At 41.9% G+C, this 27,355-nt stretch overlaps 1 protein-coding gene across 1 annotated transcript in view; it reads right to left on the bottom strand.

The window, feature by feature from the left end:
- Window positions 1-27,355, bottom strand: part of LOC124802434 (leucine-rich PPR motif-containing protein, mitochondrial) — a 207,000-nt gene that overhangs the window by 74,891 nt on the left and 104,754 nt on the right. Inside the window, exons 10-12 of the mRNA XM_047263212.1 lie at window positions 25,096-25,269; window positions 17,177-17,308; window positions 16,894-17,089 (exon numbers count right to left, since the gene is read on the bottom strand). Of these exons, the coding sequence (XP_047119168.1) occupies window positions 16,894-17,089; window positions 17,177-17,308; window positions 25,096-25,269 (502 nt within the window). The remainder of the gene's footprint in view (window positions 1-16,893; window positions 17,090-17,176; window positions 17,309-25,095; window positions 25,270-27,355) is intronic.

The raw sequence follows: 27,355 nt of genomic DNA, 5'->3' as shown, positions 1-27,355 counted from the left end.
TGTTGCATTTCGAAAACTTTTCTGTCGTCTTATTTTCTCTTTCTGTTTTTGCCAGTAGTTTCACTTTGTATTCACCTTCTCCATTTTACCATAATCTGCTATACAATTTTATCCCGCCTATATATACTCAATAATACGTAACCCACTTCCAAACCACCGAGCGAGGTGGCCCAGTGGTTAGCACACTGGACTCGCATTCGGGAGGACGACGGTTCAATCCCGTCTCCGGCCATCCTGATTTAGGTTTTCCGTGATTTCCCTAAATCGTTTCAGGCACATGCCGGGATGGTTCCTTTGAAAGGGCACGGCCGATTTCCTTCCCAATCCTTCCCTAACCCGAGCTTGCGCTCCGTCTCTAATGACCTCGTTGTTGACGGGAAGTTAAACACTAACCACCACCACCACCACCACCTTCCAAACCATAACCAAAAAAATTTTTTTGCCTCTTTCAACACTACCGCCGCTATAAAATTCACCATTTCTAGTTCACAAACAGTTCCTTTCACCTTTTAAACAACCATTTCGGCTAGTTCTAATAACTTTCGCTTTATTTCCATTTCCGTTTTTCTTACATCACTGATAATTTTAAGCCACTTCCCACAGGTTTTAACGTCATTATTTCCTCATCAGACAATTGTTAGCCTCATTTTCATAGTCTGCCACCACAAAACCAGTCCTTTTAATATATTACACGCAGTTTTTTCGAAATTTTCTCGAATTTCTCCGTCCTTTAACGTGTTTTGGCGGCAACACAACCACCTAACCTTTCTGCACATCGTTGTCTACCAACCCAAGTCCAACATAGCCCAGCTGTAACCAACACCTTTTTGCCTTTTTTCACACCAGGTCTCCAGTTACTTTCCAGTTCACCTTTATCTCTCCCCATATATCTTTATTTTCATTTTCATTTCCGCCTCATGTTACATTTTCCACCTTCTAATACCATGTCACCCTCACAACACCCCCACAACGACCCCATTAAGCTTTATTTACATTCCCTCCGCAAACATGCCTTCGCCCTAGCCAGATTACGCTCCCATATTCTATTTTCTCAGGCTTGTCTGACATTTGGCATTACCCCCAAAGGCCTCACACTTAAAAAAGTTCCCATCTCTGGCTGCAACCCTTCTTTCCATCAGTCCCTATACCAGTTCCAAACTGAACAATCCATTGCCCTCACCAACCTAATCCTTCACTTACACATCAACTCAGCCAATGAACACACCCGTCAACTCCTATCCTTAATAAAAGTCCTTAATCTTTCCTCTCCCACATCCACACCAGCTGTTCAGAGCATCCTCCTACAGGCCAACCGTAAATTAGAACAGAATGCCACCCTCCACCTCAAAAAACTATCCAATCTCCTGGTTTCCCACCTTCGGAGAGGCAACTCACTCACTCTTCACAACCTTTCCAACAAACCTCAACCTCCTCTCATTGCACACAAACCCAGTCTCTCCCATCTACTCAATCTCCCACTTCCAGCTCCACTCCCTCCAAAACCTCAAAATTCCAATCAACACAATCTGGAACCAAAACACCCTAAATCAGTAGTTAACCTTTCCTCCACACCTCTCTCCCAATCCGAAACCTCTGTCCTATCCAAAGGCCTCACCTTCAGCCCCACTCCCAGATTCAACCAAACAGCCCTCGTCAAAGATTTACTGTCCTACACTCGTACTCTCTGTTGGAAATATCACTTTGCCATGAAGAAAAATGATCCTAATCCCACTCCTAATGATCCAACTCCCCAAGACACCATCCAAATTGAACCCTGCCTGGAACAGTTCCGTCCTCCGTCGCTGCGGGACCCACCTCCTCTTCCTCAAAATCACCCTCTCCAAACCTTCCAGGAATTTCTGACTTCCAGCCTTGCATCTCAATCCTTAAAAAACCTTAATCCTACGCCCATCATCACCACTGCTGAAGCCCAGGCTATCCGTGATCTGAAGGCTGACCGATCCATCGTCATTCTTCTGGCGGACAAGGGTTCCACGACAGTAGTATTTGATCGTCGGGAGTATGTGGCTGAGGGACTGCGTCAGCTTTCAGACAACACCACATACAAAGTTTGCCAAGGTAACCCCATTCCCGATGTCCAGGCGGAGCTTCAAGGAACCCTCAGAACCTTAGGCCTCCTGCAAAACCTTTCACCTGACTCCATCAACCTCCTGACCCCACCGACACCCCGCACCCCTACCTTCTACCTTCTTCCTAAAATCCACAAACCCAATCTCCCGGCCTCCCCATTGTAGCTGGTTACCAAGCCCCCACAGAACGTATCTCTGCCTACATACATCAACACCTTCAACCCATTACATGCAGTCTCCCATCCTTCATCAAAGACACCAACCACTTTCTCGAACACCTGGAATCCTTACCCTATCTGTTACCCCCGGAAACCATCCTTGCAACCATCGATGCCACTTCCTTATACACAAATATTCCGCACGTCCAGGGCCTCGCTGTGATGGAGCATTTCCTTTTACGCCGATCACCTGCCACCCTACCTAAAACCTCTTTCCTCATCACCTTAGCCAGCTTCATCCTGACCCACAACTTCTTCACTTTTGAAGGCCAGACATACCAACAATTAAAGGGAACTGTTATGGGTACCAGGATGGCCCCCTCGTACGCCAACTTATTCATGGGTCTCTTAGAGGAAGCTTCTTGGTTACCAAGGCCTGCCAACCCAAAGTTTGGTACAGATTTATTGATGACATCTTCATGATCTGGACTCACAGTGAAGAAGAACTCCAGAATTTCCTCTCCAACCTCAACTCCTTTGGTTCCATCAGATTCACCTGGTCCTACTCCAAATCCCATGCCACTTTCCTTGACGTTGACCTCCACCTGTCCAATGGCCAGCTTCACACGTCCGTCCACATCAAACCCACCAACAAGCAACAGTACCTCCATTATGACAGCTGCCACCCATTCCACTTCAAACGGTCCCTTCCCTACAGCCTAGGTCTTCGTGGCAAACGAATCTGCTCCGGTCCAGAATCCCTGAACCATTACACCAACAACCTGACAACAGCTTTCGCATCCCGCAACTACCCTCCCGACCTGGTACAGAAGCAAATAACCAGAGCCACTTCCTCATCCCCTCAAACCCAGAATTCCCCACAGAAGAACCACAAAAGTGCCCCACTTGTGACAGGATACTTTCCGGGACTGGACCAGACTCTGAATGTGGCTCTCCAGCAGGGATACGACTTCCTCAAATCCTGCCCTGAAATGAGATCCATCCTTCATGAAATCCTCCCCACTCCACCAAGAGTGTCTTTCCGCCGTCCACCTAACCTTCGTAACCTGTTAGTTCATCCTAATGAAATCCTAAAACCACCTTCCCTACCCTCTGGCTCCTATCCTTGTAACCGCCCCCGGTGTAAAACCTGTCCCATGCACCCTCCCACCACCGCCTACTCCAGTCCTGTAACCCGGAAGGTGTACACGATCAAAGGCAGAGCCACATGTGAAAGCACCCACGTGATTTACCAACTGACCTGCCAACACTGTGATGCATTCTATGTGGGAATGACCAGCAACAAACTGTCCATTCGCATGAATGGACACAGGCAGACAGTGTTTGTTGGTAATGAGGATCACCCTGTGGCTAAACATGCCTTGGTGCACGGCCAGCACATCTTGGCACAGTGTTACACCGTCCGGGTTATCTGGATACTTCCCACCAACACCAACCTATCCGAACCCCGGAGATGGGAACTTGCTCTTCAATATATCCTCTCTTCCCGTTACCCACCAGGCCTCAATCTCTGCTCATTTCAAGTTGCCGCCACTCATACCTCACCTGTCATTCAACATCATCTTTGCCTCTGCACTTCCGCCTCGACTGACATCTCTGCCCAAACTCTTTGTCTTTAAATATGTGTGCATGGATATGTGTGTGTGTGCGAGTGTATACCCGTCCTTTTTTCCCCCTAAGGTAAGTCTTTCCGCTCCCGGGATTGGAATGACTCCTTACCCTCTCCCTTAAAACCCACATCCTTTCGTCTTTCCCTCTCCTTCCCTCTTTCCTGATGAGGCAACAGTTTGTTGCGAAAGCTTGAATTTTGTGTGTGTGCTTGTGTTTGTTTGTGTGTCTATCGACCTGCCAGCGCTTTCGTTCGGTAAGTCACATCATCTTTGTTTTTATATATAATTTTTCCCACGTGGAATGTTTCCTTCTATATTATATATATATATTTTAAGGGAGAGGGTAAGGAATCATTCCAATCCCGTGAGTGGAAAGACTTACCTTAGGGTGAAAAAAGGACAGGTTACATTCGCGCGCACACACACACACACACACACACACACACACACACACACACACATGCACGTGCGCGCGCACACACACACACACACACACACACACACACACACACACACACACACACACAGAATGACAGGTGAGGTATGAGCGGCGGCAACTTGTAATTAGCGGAGGTTGAGACCTGTTGGGTAATGGGAAGAGAGGATACACTAAAGGGCAAGTTCCCATCTCCGGAGCTCTGACAGGTTGGTGTTAGTGGGAAGTATACAGATAACCCGGACAGTGTAACACTGTGCCAAGATGTGCTGGCCGTGCACCAATGCATGTTTAGCCACAGGGTGATACTCATTACCAACAAACACTGTCTGCCTGTGTCCATTCATGCGAATGGACAATTTGTTGCTGTCATTCCCACATGGAAAGCTTCACAGTGTAGACAGGTCAGTTGGTAAATCACATGGGTGCTTTCACACGTGGCTCTGCCTTTGATCGTGTACACCTTCCGGGTTACAGGACTGGAGTAGGTGGTGGTGGGAGGGTGCATGGGACAGGTTTTACACCGGGGGCGGTTACAAGGATAGGAGCCAGAGGGTAGGGAAGGTGGTTCTAGGATTTCATTAGGATGAACTAACAGGTTACGAAGGTTAGGTGGACGGCGGAAAGACACTCTTGGTGGAGTGGGGAGGATTTCATGAAGGATGGATCTCATTTCAGGGCAGGATTTGAGGAAGTCGTATCCCTGCTGGAGAGCCACATTCAGAGTCTGGTCCAGTCCCGGAAAGTATCCTGTCACAAGTGGGGCACTTTTGTGGTTCTTCTGTGGGGAATTCTGGGTTTGAGGGGATGAGGAAGTGGCTCTGGTTATTTGCTTCTGTACCAGGTCGGGAGGGTAGTTGCGGGATGCGAAAGCTGTTGTCAGGTTGTTGGTGTAATGGTTCAGGGATTCCGGACTGGAGCAGATTTGTTTGCCACGAAGACCTAGGCTGTAGGGAAGGGACCGTTTGATGTGGAATGGGTGGCAGCTGTCATAATGGAGGTACTATTGCTTGTTGGTGGGTTTGATGTGGACGGACGTGTGAAGCTGGCCATTGGACAGGTGGAGGTCAACGTCAAGGAAAGTGGCATGGGATTTGGAGTAGGACCAGGTGAATCTGATGGAACCAAAGGAGTTGAGGTTGGAGAGGAAATTCTGGAGTTCTTCTTCACTGTGAGTCCAGATCATGAAGATGTCATTAATAAATCTGTACCAAACTTTGGGTTGGCAGGCCTGGGTAACCAAGAAGCTTCCTCTAAGAGACCCATGAATAAGTTGGCGTACGAGGGGGCCATCCTGGTACCCATAACAGTTCCCTTTAATTGTTGGTATGTCTGGCCTTCAAAAGTGAAGAAGTAGTGGGTCAGGATGAAGCTGGCTAAGGTGATGAGGAAAGAGGTTTTAGGTAGGGTGGCAGGTGATCGGCGTGAAAGGAAATGCTCCATCACAGCGAGGCCCTGGATGTGCGGAATATTTGTTTATAAGGAAGTGGCATCAATGGTTACAAGGATGGTTTCCGGGGGTAACAGATTGGGTAAGGATTCCAGGCGTTCGAGAAAGTGGTTTTGTCTTTGATGAAGGATGGGAGACTGCATGTAATGGGTTGAAGGTGTTGATCTACGTAGGCAGAGATACGTTCTGTGGGGGCTTGGTAACCAGCTACAATGGGGCGGCCGGGATGATTGGGTTTGTGGATTTTGGGAAGAAGGTAGAAGGTAGGGGTGCGGGGTGTCGGTGGGGTCAGGAGGTTGATGGAGTCAGGTGAAAGGTTTTGCAGGGGGCCTAAGGTTCTGAGGATTCCTTGAAGCTCCGCCTGCACATCGGGAATGGGGTTACCTTGGCAAACGAGTGTAGGACAGTAAATCTTTGACGAGGGCTGTTTGGTTGAATCTGGGAGTGGGGCTGAAGGTGAGGCCTTTGGATAGGACGGAGGTTTCGGATTGGGAGAGAGGTTTGGAGGAAAGGTTAACTACTGAATTAGGGTGTTTTGGTTCCAGATTGTGTTGATTGGAATTTTGAGGTTTTGGAGGGAGTGGAGCTGGAAGTGGGACATTGAGTAGATGGGAGAGACTGGGTTTGTGTGCAATGAGAGGAGGTTGAGGTTTGCTGGAAAGGTTGTGAAGAGTGAGTGAGTTGCCTCTCCGGAGGTGGGAAACCAGGAGATTGGATAGTTTTTTGAGGTGGAGGGTGGCATTCTGTTCTAATTTACGGTTGGCCTGTAGGAGGATGCTCTGAACAGCTGGTGTGGATGTGGGAGAGGAAAGATTAAGGACTTTTATTAAGGATAGGAGGTGACGGGTGTGTTCATTGGCTGAGTTGATGTGTAGGTGAAGGATTAGGTGGGTGAGGGCAATGGATTCCTCAAAATCACCCTCTCCAAATCTTCCAGGAGTTTCTGACTTCCAGCCTTGCATCTCAATCCTTCTTAAAAAACCTTAATCCTACTCCCAACATCACCACTGCTGAAGCCCAGGCTATCCGTGATCTGAATGCTGACCGATCCATCGTCATTCTTCCGGCGGACAAGGGTTCCATGACCGTGGTACTTGATCGTCAGGAGTATGTGGCTGAGGGACTGTGTCAGCTTTCAGACAACACCACATACAAAGTTTGCCAAGGTAACCCTATTCCCGATGTGCAGGCGGAGCTTCAAGGAATCCTCTCAGAACCTTAGGCCCCCTGCAAAACCTTTCACCTGACTCCATCAACCTCCTGACCCCACCGACACCCCGGAATATTTGTGTATAAGGAAGTGGCATCGATAGTTACAAGGATGATTTCCGGGGGTAACAAACCCAATCATCCCGGCCGCCCCATTGTAGCTGGTTACCAAGCCCCCACAGAACGTATATCTGCCTACGTAGATCAACACCTTCAACTCATTGCATGCAGTCTCCCATGCTTCATCAAAGACACCAACCACTTTCTCGAACGCCTGGAATCCTTACCCAATCTGTTACCCCCGGAAACCATCCTTGTAACCATCGATGCCACTTCCTTATACACAAATATTCCGCACGTCCAGGGCCTCGCTGCGATGGAGCATTTCCTTTTACGCCGATCACCTGCCACCCTACCTACTTTACAGAAGCTCTCCTGCGAACCAGGAGGTTTCATATCAGCGCACACTCCCCTGCAGAGTGAAAATCTCATTCTGGAAACATCCCACAGGCTGTGGTTAAGCCATGTCTCCGCAGTATCCTTTCTTTCAGGAGTGCTAGTTCTGCATGGTTCGCAGGAGAGCTTCTGTAAAGTTTGGAAGGTAGGAGACGAGATACTGGCAGAAGTAAAGCTGTGAGGATCGGGCGTGAGTCGTGCTTCGGTAGCTCAGATGGTAGAGCACTTGCCCGCAAAAGGCAAAGGTCCCGAGTTTGAGTCTCAGTCGGGCACACAGTTTTAATCTGCCAGGAAGTTTCATATCAGCACACACTCCGCTGCAGAGTGAAAATCTCATTCTGGCAACAATATATTGTCATACCAGTGAGATGTACTATACACAAAATTGGCAATCAATATCAATTAAAAATTATACATGGAAGTATTGGATGTTGACAGTGATCGTGAAACATGAAGCAATTTCTCAGTAAACACATAGTGATTTGATTGTTAGATGGTAACACAAGGAGCTGTTAGAATCGATGTGTCAATTCTTGAGAGTTTGGTTCACCATCTGTCCAATATTTTTATGTCCTACCAGTTGCCAGTGGTCTTACTGTGGTAGCTTCTCTTGTCTTGATAAGCACAATACTGATGCATATAATTTGTAGTCTGTAAGATAACTACAGTTAGTACAAGGTAACAAAAACTGATTCACAAATCCCAGAAAATTGTAAGCAAAATTTATCTTAGGTATTTCAAGGGCATTCATTTTATAGGAGTGAAAGAATATTATTATTTTAAGGAGAAAGTGATTTTAGATCAATCAAACTTTCAGCAAAATTTTGTCTTTTATACAGCTCTTATTTCAAATGTGGGAGAGAATAATTAATATAAAAATTATTCAATTCTTTAGCATAAATGAAACAGGTTGTGAATCACTTTTTTTTTTCAAATTACACACCCCAATGTAAGAGCCAAGCTCAACAGCAATCATTTTGTCCTATTTTTGGGAACACCAACATTCACTATCACTTTCAACTTAAAAAATAATCAGGTCCAAATTAATTTGCCGAAGAGAAAATTTTGCCTGTGTGTATCACACTGTTCACAGAAGTAGCAGACAGTACAATAAAGCAGCTACAGCAGAAAAAATCATTAAATGAAATAAGACAGAATAAATGTTTAATGGTGAGCTCATACATTTTGACCTCCAAGTAAAATCACAACTATATTGGGAAAAATAAATTCATCTTTTCAGTGTATAGAGTCTGAAAAAGACATTTAAACTCTGTTAAGATAATACTTATTAAAATCCGGTTGGACATGTATAATGATCTGAAAGAAATAAAAGGTACAAACTTGCATGACCTTCCAACTGACAGGACAACAAAAAGATATGGTTTTCCAACAGAAATTATGGTTCGTTTCTCCCTAATTATCAAGAAAAATTGAACTTAATACTTTTGGTGGTCTGTGGGTATGAGACTGTGGATGCAAGATGACGAAAGACCATTAGAATTTAATTTGAGAAAATGAATGTGTTATGATTTGACATTGTTATTAATTTATTCAAATGATGCTATCATCACTGAAAATGATTCTGAATACAGAGGAAAGGCGCCTGATATGAGAGAGTATGCTAATCTGAGACTGCTAGATTCTGACTAAAATAAGTGTTCTTGTCTGTTGAAACATACCCAAACTTAATTCTCACAGCACCTCGGGCAGTGACAAGATGACCATTAAGGAGCTGGACATTGTTGAGAGTCCTTGATTTTAGTAGGGTTGAATTTATGGTTTTCTGAGTGTATGTGCTTGTAGAGCTCTAATATCTGAAGTTGAGTAGCTGTTGCAACAATATTCACATGCTTATATTCTTCACAAAGTACTCTTCCATTCACTTTAAGAGTTGCCCTTCAAACAGCAGTGTAACTATGCAGCTAGGTCTGATTATGAGGTTATGTGGAGCAGCCTACTTGAGAGCAGTAAAAATGAAAAATGCTATAAATGGCCTCTGGAAAAATGGGACTCTCCTCAAGTAATAGACATATATTTACAGACAATACACCAGAAGTCTGTCATACAAAATGAAATAACAGAAAAAATGTGTGTCCAAATGGTTCCGGCCAGCTGCTGAAAGCAGCAAACCACCACCTCTAGTAAAATCAGCACATCCTGAACCTGTCAAGTAACTAACATTGTCTCCACACAGGGAACATTTGACAGAATTCAAAGACAAGAAAGATATACTGAAATTTAAAAAATAATTAAATAAAATAAAAAAAGGGAAGAGAAAGTTTTGTTCTTGAAAAAGAAAAGGAGAAAAACACAGTCATCTGAAGTCTGATACAGATCACTCGGAGTCTGATACAAATTCAATTGAGACTGATGCGCATATGTGCAATCTGAAGAAGATTACATACAGTTAATACATATTTTGCAGGGGTCATATCTTTGAAAACAAATACAGATAAATGGACACAACACGTGAAATGCTGTCCTTGGGCTTCCAAAAAATGTGAACTTGAAAAAGAGCTTTTGTATGCCCTGACTGCACTTCTTTTGAACAGTAAACACAGAAAATATTGTAGAGGCAGTAAGGAAGAGAATAACATTATTTTAGGGTTTACATGTTCTTATATCGGACATATTAAACGTTTCCTCTGACTTTCATATTAGAACACCATTTCTATTTCGAATCAAACTGATTAGTTTGTGCTTTCTCCAAATTTACATGCATTAAAAGTTAAAAGAGCACGAGTATGAATAAAATTTACAATATAATGATTTTACATGGATTTCCACTTAACAAACATACAGTTACATCAAATGTTGTAGCATAAAGTGAAGTAATGTGAGATATTGGAAGTTTTGCTTCAGGTATGGGGCTAATGCAAATGCAGTCCTGAGACTGGTTTGATGCAGCACTCCATGCTACTCTATCCTGTGCAAGCTGCTTCATCTCCCAGTACTTACTGCAGCCTACATCCTTCTGAATCTGCTTAGTGTATTCATTTCTTGGTCTCCCTCTACGATTTTTACCCTCCACACTGCCCTCCAATGCTAAATTTGTGATACCTTGATGCCTCAGAACATGTCCTACCAACCGGTCCCTTCTTCTTGTCAAGTTGTGCCACAAACTCCTCTTCTCCCCAATTCTATTCAATACCTCCTCATTAGTTATGTGATCTACCCATCTAATCTTCAGCTTTATTACTTTAATTACTTTATTAATATTACTTTAAGTGTCTCATTCCCTACTCTAATTCCCTCAGCATCACCAGAGTTAACTCGACTACATTCCATTATCCTCGTTTTGCTTTTGTTGATTTTCATCTTATGTCCTCCTTTCAAGACCATGTCCATTCCGTTCAACTGCTCTTTCAAGTCCTTTGCTGTCTCTGACAGAATTACAATGTCATCGGTGAACCTCAAGGCTTTTATTTCTTCTCCATGGATTTTAATACCTACTCTGAATTTTTCTATTGTTTCCTTTATTGCTTGCTCAATATACAGACTGAATAACATCGGAAAGAGGCTACAACCCTGTCTCACTCCCGTCCCAACCACTGCTTCCCTTTCATGTCCCTCGACTCTTATAACTGCCATCTGGTTTCTGTACAAATTGTAAATAGCCTTTCGCTCCCTGTATTTTACCCCTGCCACCTTCAGAATTTGAAAGAGAGTATTCCAGTCAACATTGTCAAAAGCTTTCTCTAAGTCTACAAATGATAGAAACGTAGGTTTGCCTTTTCTTAATCTATCTTCTAAGATAAGTTGTAGGGTCAGTATTGCCTCACTTGTTCCAATATTTTTACAGATTCCAAACTGATCCTCCCCGAGGTCGGCTTCTGCCAGTTTTTCCATTTGTCTGTAAAGAATTTGGGTTAGTATTTTGCAGCCGTGACTTATTAAACTGATAGTTCGGTAATTTTCACATCTGTCAACACCTGCTTCCTTGGGATTGGAATTATTATATTCTTCTTGAAGTCTGAGGGTATTTCGCCTGTCTCATACATCTTTGTATTCCTTTTTGCCTGCTTCATTTACTGCATTTTTTATATTTTCTCCTTTCATCAATTAATTTCAATATTTCTTCTGTCACCCAAGGATTTCTACTAGCCCTCGTCTTTTTACCTACTTGATCCTCTGCTGCCTTCACTACCTCATCCCTCAAAGCTACCCATTCTTCTTCTACTGTATTTCTTTCCCCCATTCTTGTCAATTGTTCCCTTATGCTCTCCCTGAAACTCTGTACAACCTCTGGTTTAGTCAGTTTATCCAGGTCCCACCTCCTTAAATTCCCACCTTTTTGCAGTTTCTTCAGTTTTAACCCACAGTTCATAACTAATAGATTGTGGTCAGAGTCCACATCTGCCCCTGGAAATGTCTTACAATTTAAAACCTGGTTTCTAAATCTCTGCCTTACCATTATATAATCTATCTGAAACCTCTTGAACCAAGTGATAGCTATGATTAAGTTATGCTCTGTGCAAAATTCTACCAGGCGGCTTCCTCTTTCATTTCTTACCCCAGTCCATATTCACCTACTACGATTCCTTCTCTTCCTTTTCCTACTATCGAATTCCAGTCACCCATGACTATTAAATCTTCGTCTTCCTTCACTATCTGAATAATTTCTTTTACCTCATCATACATTTCTTCAATTTCTTCGTCATCTGCAGAGCTAGTTGGCATATAAACTTGTACTACTGTAGTAGGCCACAATAATCTTGGCCACAATAATGTGTTCACTATGCTGTTTGTAGTAGCTTACCCACACTACTATTTTTTTATTCATTATTAAACCTACACCTGCATTACCCCTATTTGATTTTGTATTTATAACCCTGCATTCACCTGACCAAAAGTCTTGTTACTCCTGCCACTGAACTTCGCTAATTCCCACTATATCTAACTTTAACCTATCCATTTCCCTTTTTAACTTTTCTAACCTACCTGCCCGATTAAAGGATCTGACATTCCACGCTCCGATCCATAGAACGCCAGTTTTCTTTCTCCTGATAATGACGTCCTCTTGAGTAGTCCCCGCCCGGAAATCCGAATGGGGGACTATTTTACCTCCGGGATATTTTACCCAAGAGGACACCATCATCATTTAACCATACAGTAAAGCTGCACGCCCTCGGTAAAAATTACGATTGTAGTTTCCCCTTGCTTTCAGCCATTCGCGGAACCAGCACAGCAAGGCCGTTTTGGTTGGTGTTACAAGGCCAGGTCAGTCAATCATCCAGACTGTTGCCCTTGAAACTACTGAAAAGGCTGCTGCCCCTCTTCAGGAACCACACGTTTGTCTGGCCTCTCAAGAGATACTCCTCTGTTGTGGATGCACCTACGGTACGGCTATCTGTATCGCTGAGGCACGCAAGCCTCCCCACCTATGGCAAAGTCTATGGTTGTTAAGTTTATAAATTTATACACATTTCAATTCTAGAATATGTAATATATCTGGAACTATGATTTATATTTAAAAACAAAGATGATGTGACTTACCATACGAAAGCGCTGGCAGGTCGATAGATACACAAACAAACACATACATACACACAAAATTCTAGCTTTCACAATCAATGGTTGCTTCGTCAGGAAAGAGGGAAGGAGAGGGAAAGACGAAAGGATGTGGGTTTTAAGGGAGAGGGTAAGGAGTCATTCCAATCCCAGGAGCGGAAAGACTTACCTTAGGGGGAAAAAAGGACAGGTATACACTCGGGCGCACACACTCACACACATCCATCCGCACATACCAAAACTATGATTTGTGATACAGTCAAACATATGGAGTGACACAGGTTAATATCTGTTAAATCTGAATGTTGGAGGGATTCTGTCAATTTAACAACAGGAAAGAAAGGAAATGCGCACACGCACACACACACACACACACACACACACACACACACACACACACACACACATTGAAGCAAACACTGACGTAACTTTAGTGGCTTCTCTGTGCAGTCAAAGAAATTGCTCTTGGCATAACATTTTATAAAAGTTTTGTAAATTCATAGATTGGACAAACAGGTTGTTGAGAAAGGTGTTACATGGTACGTCTATCAGCCCAAGTTCAAAGTAATGGGGTACATTAGCAGCCAAAAGGAAGAACAGGTTAATAAATAAATTGAAATCCGTCTTCAGTTGTGCAATGTCTTGGAATCTCTCCAAGAACTCTTAATGAAATGTTTCAATTACTGAAACATTGTCAGCATGTCTGGTCCACAAACAACTGCCTAGAGTTACGGGGAATGTTCCATGTTATGAACTAGAAGTGGATTTTTCTACAGGGTTAGTTTTTGTTTGATAGTATCAATCTCATTTGATGTATCTGTTAGCAAATGATTCTCACCTTGCATTAACATACTTAACGAATTTAAGTAATTGGTGATGTCGCCATAAAAATTTTTGTCACAAGTCTAAATAAATACTCTTTACTCTGTTTTTCCCTGATGGCTGCCTTCAGTTCAGCCAGCATTCACTGTCTTTCATCTGAAAACAAGCACATCAAATTGTCCTTGTGCCTCGTGTTGGAATGACTTTCCAATAGAGTTTTTCCAGCTCATAATAGTGCAATAGTACATTAAGCATTTTGTATGGCCTTTAAATGATATGGAAGATAAGGCAATTTCCACTTGGCATTGAACAATGCGGCTTCTCCACTTTTTCTTTTTTGGACATGTGTGTAGTTGCAATAGTATTTCTAATACACAATGTAAATCTGATTTAACACAAGTAGTTTCATCAGCAAACTGCTTGGCATCTGACAAGGTGAATGCTTTGCTTTAGTGGCATCTGGCTGCAGCCTTCATTTTGCCGTTTGTCCTCAGCATTCAGTCCCACTTGCTGCTGTGCTTGGAGCATTAGGTAGGAGCATGTCTGGAGTACTAGTGCTCGCAGAATGCTGCTTGGCCAGTCCTGATCTAGAGAAACTGGTCTCATTCTTGAGTTAGATGGTGTTTAAAATGTATGTTCCATATACGTGTTAACTAACACGCTACTTTGCTGAAATGCTGAAGCCTTTCTTAAGCCTGACCTCAAAGCCGATCAATTACTCCTATCTCACACCACTGCTTTATCGCTTTATCCACATCTGAGCAGAGCAAGGTTGAATAATGTATATGGCTGCAACCTCGCGCACACTGAGTACGAGATCCATACCAGGACATTATCTCTCATGTACTGCGTATGCTGAGACATCCTGGCAGCAAATAACTGACTGTCCTATAGCCATCTATGGTGTAATGTGTTATATTCAGCACATCTCTGCTATGCTCATGTTATGCATGCAAGACATCAACAAACAATAAAATGCATGAAAAGTAAAGTATTGAGGGGATGTGAATCCTAATTACTGCTATGGAATTCCAGAGCCTTAAACACTGCCATGTGCCCAACACATAAATATACAGATTTGCTCTCTTTTAGTTTATTCCAGGTACAAGCATCTTGGCATTTCAAACAGATAAATTTATGAGTTATAATTTATATATAACAGGTGATCAAAAAGTTTCCTTTTGAATGCCATACCATCCAGAAACAGTACGGCAATCAGGTGAAACCTCTGTGAGCACTGAACCATTCATCCCACCAATGTGTCAGGTTGAAGATCCCATTTGTTAAAACACTGTGTCCTGTGCGAAGAAGTCTGTAACTGCATGCTGCACATCCTTATCTGACAGGTATTGTCAACCCTTCAAAGACTTCTTAAAGCACTGAAGGCATGACAGTCACCAGGGGAGAGATCAGGAATATAAGGCAGATGCCCAAGTGTCTCCCACTTAAGTTGGCATAACTTGATGTGGGGATGTGCATTATTAAGAAGCAGCAGCACCTCTTGTCACAATTTTCTCAGACATTTTGCTTTAATTGCACACCACAATTTCTCCAGTGTTGCACAGTACTGTTCCCCAGTGATGGAGACACCAGCTTCCTTGAAATCAATAACCAATGGGCCCAGGTAACCAAACAACACAGTGAGCATCACCTTTCCAGCAGATGGCTAGCTCTTGAACTCCTCAGGACGAGGAGATGATGAATGACACTATTCCACTCGCAATGCTTTCGACTCCGGCCCCAAGTGGTGGCACCAAATTTCATCGCCTGCAGCAATACATTCAAGGAACATGTTACCTTCAATACTGAAATGCTTCTGGCGGTTCACAAGAACAGTCATCGAGTTTGATTTTTGGTCAGTGGGGTGACTGCAGACCTTACGGTAGCCTAATTCTTGGCAGAAAATGTGTAGCACGCTACCAAATCTAATGTCGAGATCCTTTGCTAGCATGACTTGCTATGCGCCGGTTTGTCCTAAATGCATCATCAACCATCCGCCTATTGTTTCGTCTGTAATGGATGAGGCTGGCCTCCAAGATCGACTGGTATATTGTGTCAAATCACGACCAACACAGAATTTGGTGCACTATTCCACAACAGTGGTTTTCGACAGACATGTTACCCCTTACATATTCTTCATTCTCTGGTGAATGTCTACCCGTGTTTGTCCTTCGGCAAGCAAGAAGTGAATAACAGCATGTTGGTCCTGTTTGGACGCATTTGGTGATAACATCACCATAGTTCACATTTCTGCATTTGCCACGTACACACTGGAAATGTCACACTAATCCTTTACATGTCAGCGCTTGTATACCTGCACTGGAGTCACACTGGGTTGCATATATGCTGCAGCAACACCCTCAAGCAGAAACTTTTTCAAAGTTCTTATGTGAAACAACATGCAGTAATTATACACTATCACAGAAAATCAAAAAGGTTTATAAGTAATATCGTTACAATAAGAAGGGAAAAAATGCATTGCTACAAGAGTGTTACATGTGGTGCTGCCACCACTGCCAAAGTCAGGTGTGTTATCACTTGTAAGAGTTGCAGACAACCTAAGGTACCTGGGCTCATCAATATATGTGAACAGTTTTGTTTTGTCGACATGCATCTAGTGAGAAGACATTGAAGGTCAAATGGCAGAGATTACATCTCATACAGAGGCTTACAGACAATGTCTTGTCCTCCCGCATCATTTGTGACTGGAACAAGAAAGGTGAGAAGTGACAACAACAGACAAAGCATCCTCCACCACAAATCATAAGGCAGCTTGTGGATCATGGATGTAAGTGTATAGCATGCTTTTTCTCAGTTCATGTTCAGCAAATAGTTCCTGAATGCATTAATTTATTTTTTACTGCAGTATTCCACAACTTGCTATTTATATCACACATTATACTACTAAATGCTGGCTGTTGAGCACTAGAACCTGCAAGATCATTAACAATATGGTTTGAACTATGATGATGATTTGCTAATGAAACTATAAGTTATTAATAGCAGTACTGCATGTCCCCTTCATCTTGACTGCAAGTTTTAATAGAAGAGTTATGTGGAATGGCAAGGTGTTATTAATCTTAGCATTTTTCAGTAATTAAAATGTGACAGCCCTTTGCTATTTACTTACCTTGTAATCTGTTGTTCTTTATCAAGAGACCTGCAAGTTTGAGAATTCGAAGGTCACCTATAGCGAAATCAGGTTCTTTTTCCTGTAGCCTCTTAAGGCACTCTAATGCTTCATCCAGTTTATCATGGTGGCAGTACATATCAATCAATTGAGACTGCACACCCGCTGTCAACACAAATCCCTGTGCTTCAAGTTCCTGAAAAACAAAAATATTATATTACTTCCATGACTGAAAAGTATAAGAACAGGGAGATTTATTTCGAGTATTATCAAAGCCACTAACCTGTTTCAGCTGTTCAGCTTTATCAAGTTCCTTATTTCGGCAATAGAGGGACAGTAACTGCCTCTTGACACCGTTCGAAGATTGTTCTTTGGCTTCCAGAGTTTTAATCTGTTCTTTCAGTTGTTGTTCATCCTTTAACATTTACAAAATACAGTGAAATGTTTCTTTCCTCTCTACCAGAAAATCCTGCACCCTAACTAAAAGCTTACAATGCATAATTATGAAGAATATATGTCCTAATTTAATTTCTTAAATTGTTGCCACTTAAAATAGCAATATCTTCAACATTAAAAATTAGAAAAGCAAGGTTCCATTGTCATGAAAAGAAACTGTGAGCAATAACTTGACTTTAGATTGAACTGTCATGATTTACTTGGATGTGGAGATCCTTTTCCAAACAACTGCAATGACTCGACTTTCAATGTCATAGCCTTAAATTCAATACTGTTCCATCAGCAGCAGCTTGGTCAAGAAGGTTCACGCAAACATTAACTCTATATTCCTTCTGATCTTCAGTACAATGAGGAACAAACTTTGTTGCAACCCAAGACACATTTAAATTACTATTTTTAATACTCTTAATGTGTAACAATTAAGATTCTTACTTCTTTTGCAAGTTCTCTGATAAAAGACAGTTGGTGTGCACAGATTATTAATTTTCTGAATGAGAGTGCCACTATTTGAGGTTTAAGGATATACGTAATTGAGGGATGATCATTTTAGAATAGGAGGAATTGTTATCCTCTTCCACCAACTTGACTATCAAATAATCATCTTGCCCACAACGTGGCTAAAAATACATATAGCCTATACATCTGATCACCTTCCAGGATATACATTTCTTAGGGTAGACAGACCAAACAGCCTTAGTGGGTGTGTCAGTGCATATATACAAACTGATCTCAAACCTACGGTCTTAAGTCTGTCAAATCCTAGTGCAGGAAGGCAGGCTGAATTTATGTTATTTCAGTAAGGAGTATTTTACTGGTACCATCTACAGGCTACCAGAAATCGGCTCAATGACTTCCTTTCAGTCAGGATTTCATTCACATCAGTGTCAATACGAACGTGTTATCGCAAGGAGAGGCATGAACACAGACCTACTGACAGACACTCCCTCCACAATAAAGGTAAGATGATTGTTTAGTTGTAACAACATGAATATTCCTCCAGTACAACCTACATGCCACACAGTGTGCAGTCACTCTTGCAGACAAAACTGCAATGAAAAGGAGGCAAACTAAAAGATATAGGTCAAACTTTGGCTCCAGTCTTTTTAGCACATAATATAAATTTCCTAGCCCACTTTGTGCAGCACCCAAAGTTCAAATCATGTTGTAGGAACATTAAACATACTGACTGTGTTGTTCCAACAGCTGATTGATCAAAAATCATATGGCATCAAATAATCAGAGGGACTACAATCAATGGCAAAATCAAAGATTTTGCTAATAAACTTACTGCTCTCTATGATGAACATGCACAATCTGTGTAAGTTAACTTCCTGCTCCATTGTTGACAAATTATGTCAAACGAAGAATGAATAGGAAGTATTGACTCGCAGACAGGCACAGCAAAAAACTGCTAACATATGAGCTTTTGGCCAAAAAGCCTTCTGCTAAGGCGGCCAGAGAAATTGGCCACATGTGAGTTTTTTTGCTGAAAGTGCATTTATTGTCTACTTTAGAAGCAGATCTTTCGGCTGAAAGCTCACACACTAGCACTCTTATTGTTGTGTCTGCCTGCAACTCAAACATCTCCTCTATAAAGTGAGTAGCAATCTATCCTTTTCATAATACTGTCACTATTCCATCCTGGACTTTCCACTGTTTGATGATACCCATACACATTTCAAGGTAAACCCAAAACCTGAGGGGTTACAAAGAAAACAAAAAGCTGTTCAAAAAGTAAGGTGAATTTTCAAATTGCAAGGGCAACATGCATTCAATTATCGATTTTTGTTGTTGTTGTTTTGTTGGTACACACATCCCAAACATATGTTACAATTTCAATTGTACAGCCTATTTTGTTTGTTTCTGACAGATAGAAAGGTTATACATGTTTTAGTGTGCTCAACAATTTTCAGTTACTGTAAGAAATGGAGTACAGAATTTGCATCAAATTTTGTGAAAAAGATGGAATCAAGTGCTCTAAAACACTTGAAATGGTAACAGTGGCATAAGGTAAGTCTGTTCTAACCAAGCCCTTCCAAAATGGCCGAGAAGATGCCAATGACGAATGTCGCTCTGGAGGCCCCAGCACATCAACAACAGATGATAACGTCAAAGCTGTGAAAAAAATCGTTTTGGACAATCGTTGAATTACTGTAAGAAAAGTTGCTGAGGATGTTGGCATTTTGATCAGCTCGTGTCATGCAATTTTTTCGGATGTTCTGGGCACGAGACATGAGTCAGCGAAGTTTGTTCCAAAACTTCTCAATTTTTATCAGAAGAACTGTCGCATGAGCATTGCTCAAAAACTCTTGAATGATGTCAATGATGATCCCGATTTGCTCAAAAGGGTCATAACTGGTGATAAAACATGGGTTCACATTATGATGTCAAAACCAAAGCCCAATCGTACCAATGGAAGCATCCTGGAGAGTCAAGAGCAAAAAAAAGCACGACAAATATGATCAAATGTCAAAGTTTTCCTCACTGTTTTTCTCAATTACCATGGCCTGGTGCATCATGAATTTTTGCCTCAAGGATGTACAGTCAATAAGGTGTATTATCTTGACGTTATGTGCCATTTACGAGAAGCAATACGCAAAAAAGTCTGGAATTGTGGGGGGAAAAAATTCATTGCTTTTGCACCACGAAATTGCACCTGCTCGTTCATCGTTGCTCTTGAGAGATTTTTTTGGCCAAAACCACCGCAAAACTGAAGAGACCTACAAAAGGACAAAGATTTTCAACGACTGAGGAAACAAAAACTGCTACAGTGAGTTTTCAGTTATGTATGCCATCAGCAGTGGACAGGAGAGAAAGAGGTGGAGGAAGGAGGGAAAGGAATGTGTTAACACACAGGTAAAGAATATAAGGGAGAAGAAGATGGCATGACTGAAAGTGAAAGGAACATTGGCTTTGCTGTTTGACAAAGGCGAAGTCGACCTTATATGCTAATTTTTGAAGGAAACTTTATGATGCTGACAGCAGGAAGTGCTTCAATTTCTTAACAGCAGCACTGCATTGAATTGTGCGCAGATTGCATGGCAGTTTGTTCCAAAGGCAGACAACAGCAAAAGAGTTTGCAAATGTTTCTGTTTTGTGACTCAAGGTTGTACCAAAAAGTGCTTATGAGAAGTGCTTCAAGGATTGGAAGAAGGTTGGCACAAGTGTAATGTATCTGAGGGGGATTACTTTGAAGGGGACAACAAGATTATCAATGAATAAATAAATTTTTTTTTTTTTACAAAAATGCAAAGTCATGTTACTTTTTGAACACACCTCGTATGCAGTGATACAAGACCTGAAACTCTATGGAAGAATCTCTGTAGCTCAGATGTCTGAAACAAAAACTCAGATCACAGATGATGACTGGAATGAATTATTTTCTACATCTTTCAACCCCTAAGCGGCAAGTAACTATCACCCAAAAGAATCCCCAAACATAACTGTGACTGTCTCTGTCTCGAACACTTAGCAACAAATACAAGGAGAAAAGCAATAATAAGATTCTCTTCTGAAGCGATAGGCAATGACAGTATCAGCATAATGACGATCAAGAATACTGCCGATATCTTAATAACTGTCTCAGCTGACATTTCAATTTTTCCCTCCTGAATGGAAAGTGTCCCAAGCCATGGAAAAGAAGCACAGTCTGACCCATCACTAAAATTGAAAATCTGTAATCGCGTAGTGAATACTGACTACTTAGAATATTAGCTGCTGCTTCTAGAGACTTAACATATATTGCTTATGACTAATCACTGAACACTTGCGTGAATTCAACCTATATGGCAAGTATTAGGCTGGCTTTTGTAAACACCATAGTGCACACACACTACACTAATTAAGGTATCTCATGCCCAGAAATATGCAACAATACTGATACTACTAGACTTTAGCAAAGCTACTGATAATGTTGATTTTGACAATCCACTCACAAAAATGTGACAGCTAAATTTCTCAGATAATGCACTGAAGTGGTTTCAAAGCTATCTGTAAAACAGACAGCTATGTGTTGTCTGTGGGAATTAAAACTTTCCCTGGTAACACGTTCCCCCAGGAATGGCACAAAGGTCAGTTTTAGGCACACCTTTGTTTTCATTATATATTAATGACATTTTGTCTGCTCTGTCTTTCTGTAAATATCATTTCTATACCACACCAGCTTTACCAAAGTCCCAGACCTGAAGATATAAAGATGAATGACGATCTGCATTCAGCAGTAACATGCACGAAAAACCTGGGACTTAGACTAAATGAAAACTGTCACAAATAATCTTAGCAACACATCAGAAATGAATAAGTTCAGAATTCCATGAAAAATTAATTCCCATTCAGCTCAAAAGTATTTCAATACCATATCTGAAAACAGTGAAGAACTTCAGTGTAACATTGGACAAGAATCTCAAATGGGTAGAGAATACTGTCACAATGTGCCAGAAGTGCTCAGTATGCCTCTACGCTCTCAAAAAGTTTTAGAACATATTTCCATAGGGCATGAAACAAACTCGTGCAAGCACTCATACTACTGAACATCCACTATTGTGACATAATTCAACATGACCCAAGTCATTAAAACACAAGACCATTTATGCTTGTACACATTATGCCTGCAACATCTGTCGATATGGCAATGTTAGTGGTTCAGATGCCCAATTATACTCCTATTAAAATTACTTTGGGTTATAAGTTTGAGGGAGTCAAGTTGTAGTTCTTTCTTGAGCCCATGTGGTTACTTTGTTGCCTGTTATGTACATAGGTTGGATCTTAAATAGTGGCAAAACTGCTGTGAAGACACTATGCAATGGAATCTACTATTGCCGCTGATAGCACACATTGATGACATACCTACCTTACCTCAGAGCAAATGGACTTGCCCGTCTCATGTCACAGGCATGCTCACAATCGAGGGAAACACAGTCACTTGTGAGCGAGCAGTCTAACGTAACGGTGAGCAGAGACCATGGCAGACCATCAATGCACAGTATTACTGTTCATTTTTGGAACATCACCTGTGACCAGCTTTATGAAAGAAGCAGTAACACTTTCTGAGCAACCCACCCATCATTTTGCACGATAATGCGTGGGCGCATACAGCGCAAGCTGTGGCTGGTCTGTTCGGTCGATGGGACTTGGAATTAATGTACTACCCACCATACTCCCCAGACCTAAGTCCTTGTGTCTTTGATTTGATTCCAAAGACAAAGGAACCACTTTGTGGCATTCGCTTCAGGACTGTTCCAGAGATTGGACAGGCAATAGACAGCTCCTTTCGCACCATAAACAGGACAGGCTCTGATAACGGTATACTACACCTTCCACATCGCTGGCAGCGGGTTCTACACAACACTGGTGACTACCTCGAAGGACAGTAATAGGTGCAAACATGTACCTCTTTTGTATTGTTGGTGAATAAATAGTTGCCACCATTTAAGTTCCAACCCTCGTATATACATGCAGCACCTTGTTAAGTGTGGCTAGCTGCATGCTGGCAACACTGTGTTGTCATCATAAACCCCCGCCCCCTGGGACTATAGGGTGGTTGTGGCCAGACAAACTATGTGACTATCATACACTATGTCTCCTCTGGTTCCTCAGTGTGCAAGCACTTCACTACATCGCATCAGAGATTAAGCACCTTTCATGGCATCAAAATCCAAACACAATGTTCTATTCCTCTAATACCCTAGCTGTGTTCACTCACAAAACAGAAACATTTGCGAACTCTTTCGCTGTTGCCTGCCTTTGGAACAAACTGCCACGCAATCTGCGCACCATTCAATACTGTGCTGCTGTTAAGAAATTGAAGCACTTCCTGCTGTCAGTATGATAAAGTTTTCTTCAAAAATTAGCATATAAGGTTGACTTTGCCTTTGTCAAACAGCAAGGCCAATGTCCCTTTCACTTTCAGTCATGCCATCTTCTTCTCCCTTATATTCTTTACCTGTGTGTTAACACATTCCTTTCCCTCCTTCCTCCACCCCTTCCTCTCCTGTCCACTGCTGATGGCATACTTAACTGAAAACTCGCTGTAGTTTCTCCAAGGTGTGCTTCAGTAAGTACCATTCTGAAATAAAAATAAAACAAGGAGACTTTTCTTAGTAATTTTATTTTTAAACGAAAGCCTATACTTTAATTACTTTCCTACAAATTCCCACCAATATTAAGGCACTTATCATATCGTAAAACCAGCTTTTGAATACCATCCTTGTAGAAATCTATCACCTGATTTGCGAACAACTGCATAAAGCACACTTCTTGACACTCGAGGAAACTCATCACATAATTCCAAAATTATAATGTATCTGTTCTATCTCACTTTTTTGTCAATTTTCTGCACCAAATGGTCAGTGATGACTGACGGTCACCTACTCCGTTCCTCATCATGTACATTTGTATGGCTGTCTTTAAAAACACACACTCATCCCTCACAATGTTTTCTCCATACACTTCACTATTCTGACAATGAATTTCAGCCAGTTTGCCTTTAGCACTAAGAAAACGACTCACAGCGCATGTTTCACAGTCGGCGAGATTCTCAACTGGAGAAGGCATTTCAAATACTCACAAATGTAAACATGCCAAATATAGTGGGAATCATGTAGAACAGTAGACTGAAGTAAGGGCTTTCATGTAAAAATAAAATTGCTATGAAAAGTCTACTTGTTTCATTTTTGTTTCACAAAGGTAATTACTTAAAAAAAAAACACACCTCGTAACTACTAGTTTACTTAGCATATATGAATACAAACTGTGTGTTTGCATCTTTATTTATCTGTTCTATTGTACTTGTTAATTTATCAACATAGTATAACTTGCTTACTGAAACACATGTAATCTAAAATATACAGAATGCCTCGTTAGATGTAAGAGGGGGCCTGATGGCCCAAAGCTTTCCAGGTTAAATTAATCAATAAATACACACTGGATTTAACAAAGAGCACATTTCTGTAAGCTTGTTTCAGAAGTTCATTTGTTTGTGTACACATTTTCCCTCTTTCATACAAAATTTCAAATTGCAGTTTTCTTGTAAATTGGGCATTAAAATAAGCAATATAAACACTGTAGCATCTTCCACTAAAATAACAGCCTGGAAACTAAACAAGATCTCAAGAGTGCAAAACAATAGGTTACTCAGGAGATTATCATTAGTGCTGTGCTGCCATAGAATATCAATAGAACACATTGTTACCACAGAAAGAATTTCTATACTTTTTCTGAGCAGATCTCAATACATAATATTTAAATTAGAAGAATGCTCTAACACATGAAAATTCAGAGAATTCCTCATTTAAAAACACAAACAAGCACAACACAAAACAGCTTTCGCACTGACGTGGAACAAAGCATACAGACAGCAAGTAATAACGCATAAGTCCCATTACACTGTCAATCTGCTTACTGTTTAACAATGAAATGAGTATGCTACTGTACCACCACTTGTGCAACACCATGTAGCAATGGAACCAGTTTTAGTTATAGAAATTCTCGATGTAGTATTAAGGACAGCTGAGCACCAAGTACTTAAATGGCAACTCTAATCTTTCATTCAATATTGCTTTCCTGAGTTTCCACGATGCACACTAATATCTTCAAGGCAGATGGGAAACTGCTTTCAATGGCACTATGTGCAATGGCATCACTATTTCCACCACCGTAATGCTCAACAACAAATCTTCGGTTTGTACACTTTGCAGGAAGCTTTAAATTGCAGTTTCATGCTGATCTGTTAAAATGCTAAAAACTCACCTGTATTACAGCAGCACGTCCAGTCTGTCGCTGTACAGGTGCGGGTGTCAGCTCACCAGTAGTAAGTTTAGACAAGAGAGTAGATATATCATTTGTCAACTCCTCGCCACTAAGTTTCTCTTGCAAGCGTTCAGCAGCACTGTTGCTTATACTCAGGCCCTGGTCCACCAAGCCCTGCAACAAGTTCTCCCTTATTATGATACATTCTAATATGCCTTTATTACAGAAACAATTAGAACAAGCAGAAAATATTGTCACTCTATGCCTTATGTTACAGCACTAAATAAACCTAAAACAATGATTTCATTGTTTTTGTTAGTTTCTTTATGATATCACAGAGTTCTGTGGTTACAGATCTGTGTCATTTTGCAGCTTTCACATTGATAGTTTCGCATTACGTGAGAGGTACTTGTCGAAATTTTTAACACCTGGAGACAATTTTGGAGAAAATCTCAACCATATCCTCTATAACCACGATAGTATATATTATTGATACACACCACATGGAGAAGGCATTTAGTGTTAGACAAGCACACAGAAAAAATGCTGTTATATATTAAAAGCGGACACACGCACACATGCACAAGTGACCACAATTAGCTCAACTCAAAGCGTTTAAGGCCTAAGAGTCTTCTTTCAATGTGCCTGTCTGCTGCTCAATGCCTCCTCTATGTGATAAGTAGCATTCTATCCATTTCATGTTGTCGCAAGATGAGGTTTGTTCATAACATAAGTAAAATACACAGTCCAGTCACACTAACATGATCACCTGCCGAAAGCCCGAATAATCATCTTTTGTAGTACAGATGTGCAGGGAATGGGTCAATGAGGTTCTGGAAGGTACCAATGGGTGTGCAGCCATGTCAACTTCAGTGCTGTGGCCATCTGCACCAGGTTTCTAGGTTGAGGATCCACGGCACGAACAGCTCGATCGAGGTGATCCCAGATTCTCGGCTGGTTTTCAATCTGAGAAGTTTGATGACCAGGGGAGTATGGTAAATTCATCCTAGTGTTCTTTGGACCATGCTTCTACATTGTGAATTATGTGATATGCTGCACTGTCCTGTTTGTATGAGCCACTGTGCCTAGGAAAACAAACTGCACATTGGAGTGGACATGGTCTCCAAGGATAGATGTGTATTTGGGTTGGTCCACTGTGTCTTCCAGAATGACATCGCCACCCCGGGAATGTCATGAGAACATTCCCCAGACCATAACACTCCATCCTCTGGCCTGGATCCTTCCAATGATTGTTGCAGCCTGTTGGCTTTCAGACGTTTCACATTGCACGTGCCAACAGCCATCTGTCTGATGGAGCTTATAACATGATTCACCTGCAAAGGCCACCTGTTACCACTCAGTTGATGTCTAGCGGCAGTACTGGCATGCAAATCCCATCCGTCGTCATTGATGAACAGCAGTCAGCATGGATGCATGAACCAGGCACCTGCTGTGGAGGTCCATACACAGAAATGTTCATTGTGGTTAATCTAGGTAGTCAGTTGCTCAACAGTTGCACATCTAAGAGGGTAATACCAAAAGTAAGGTCTCCTATTTTTTATAAGCATAGAACTCTGTTTGTGTGGCAGTTGGTCACATTTGTTCTGAAGAGTGCTTGACGCGCTGTGTGTAAACATGCGCACGCCGCGCTGAGGTGCTCAGTCTTGGCTTGGCAGCCGTTGAGAATGGAGCTCCCGTTGAATGTTACCACCAAGTGGGAACTGCGCGCAGTTATTCAATTTTTGAATGCAAAGGGCACTGCGCCGATTGAAATCCATCGTCAGTTGACGATAGTGTATGGTGAGTCGTGCATGGATGTCAAAAATGTTCGTAAGTGGTGTAAAGAGTTTGCAGCTGGTCGGACCGAAATTCATGACAAACAAAGGAGCGGGAGACTGTCAATTTCTGAGGAGACAGTGTTGAAGGTTGAGCAAAGCATGGGCGAAGATCGGCGGATCATCCTGGATGATCTCTGCACATTGATTCCTGAGGTTTCCCGAAGAACCACTCACAGAATTTTAACGGAAACATTGAACCACCGGAAAGTGTGCACAAGATGGGTTCCACACAAGCTGACTGAGGACCACATGCGGCAACGAGCTGATGCTTCCTGCACATTTCTTCACCATTTTGCAATCGAACAGGACAACTTTCTGGACTCAATTGTCACGGGTGACAAAACCTGGGCACACCACTTCACACCTGAGACCAAGCAACAATCACGCCAGTGGCGGCATCCTTCTTCCCCAAAGCCGCGGAA

This window comes from Schistocerca piceifrons, chromosome 6 (assembly GCF_021461385.2).
Source record: "Schistocerca piceifrons isolate TAMUIC-IGC-003096 chromosome 6, iqSchPice1.1, whole genome shotgun sequence".
Classification (NCBI taxonomy): Eukaryota; Metazoa; Arthropoda; class Insecta; order Orthoptera; family Acrididae; genus Schistocerca; species Schistocerca piceifrons.
Note: the sequence above shows the minus strand (reverse complement) of the source record. Positions and strands in the feature narration are given on the sequence as shown.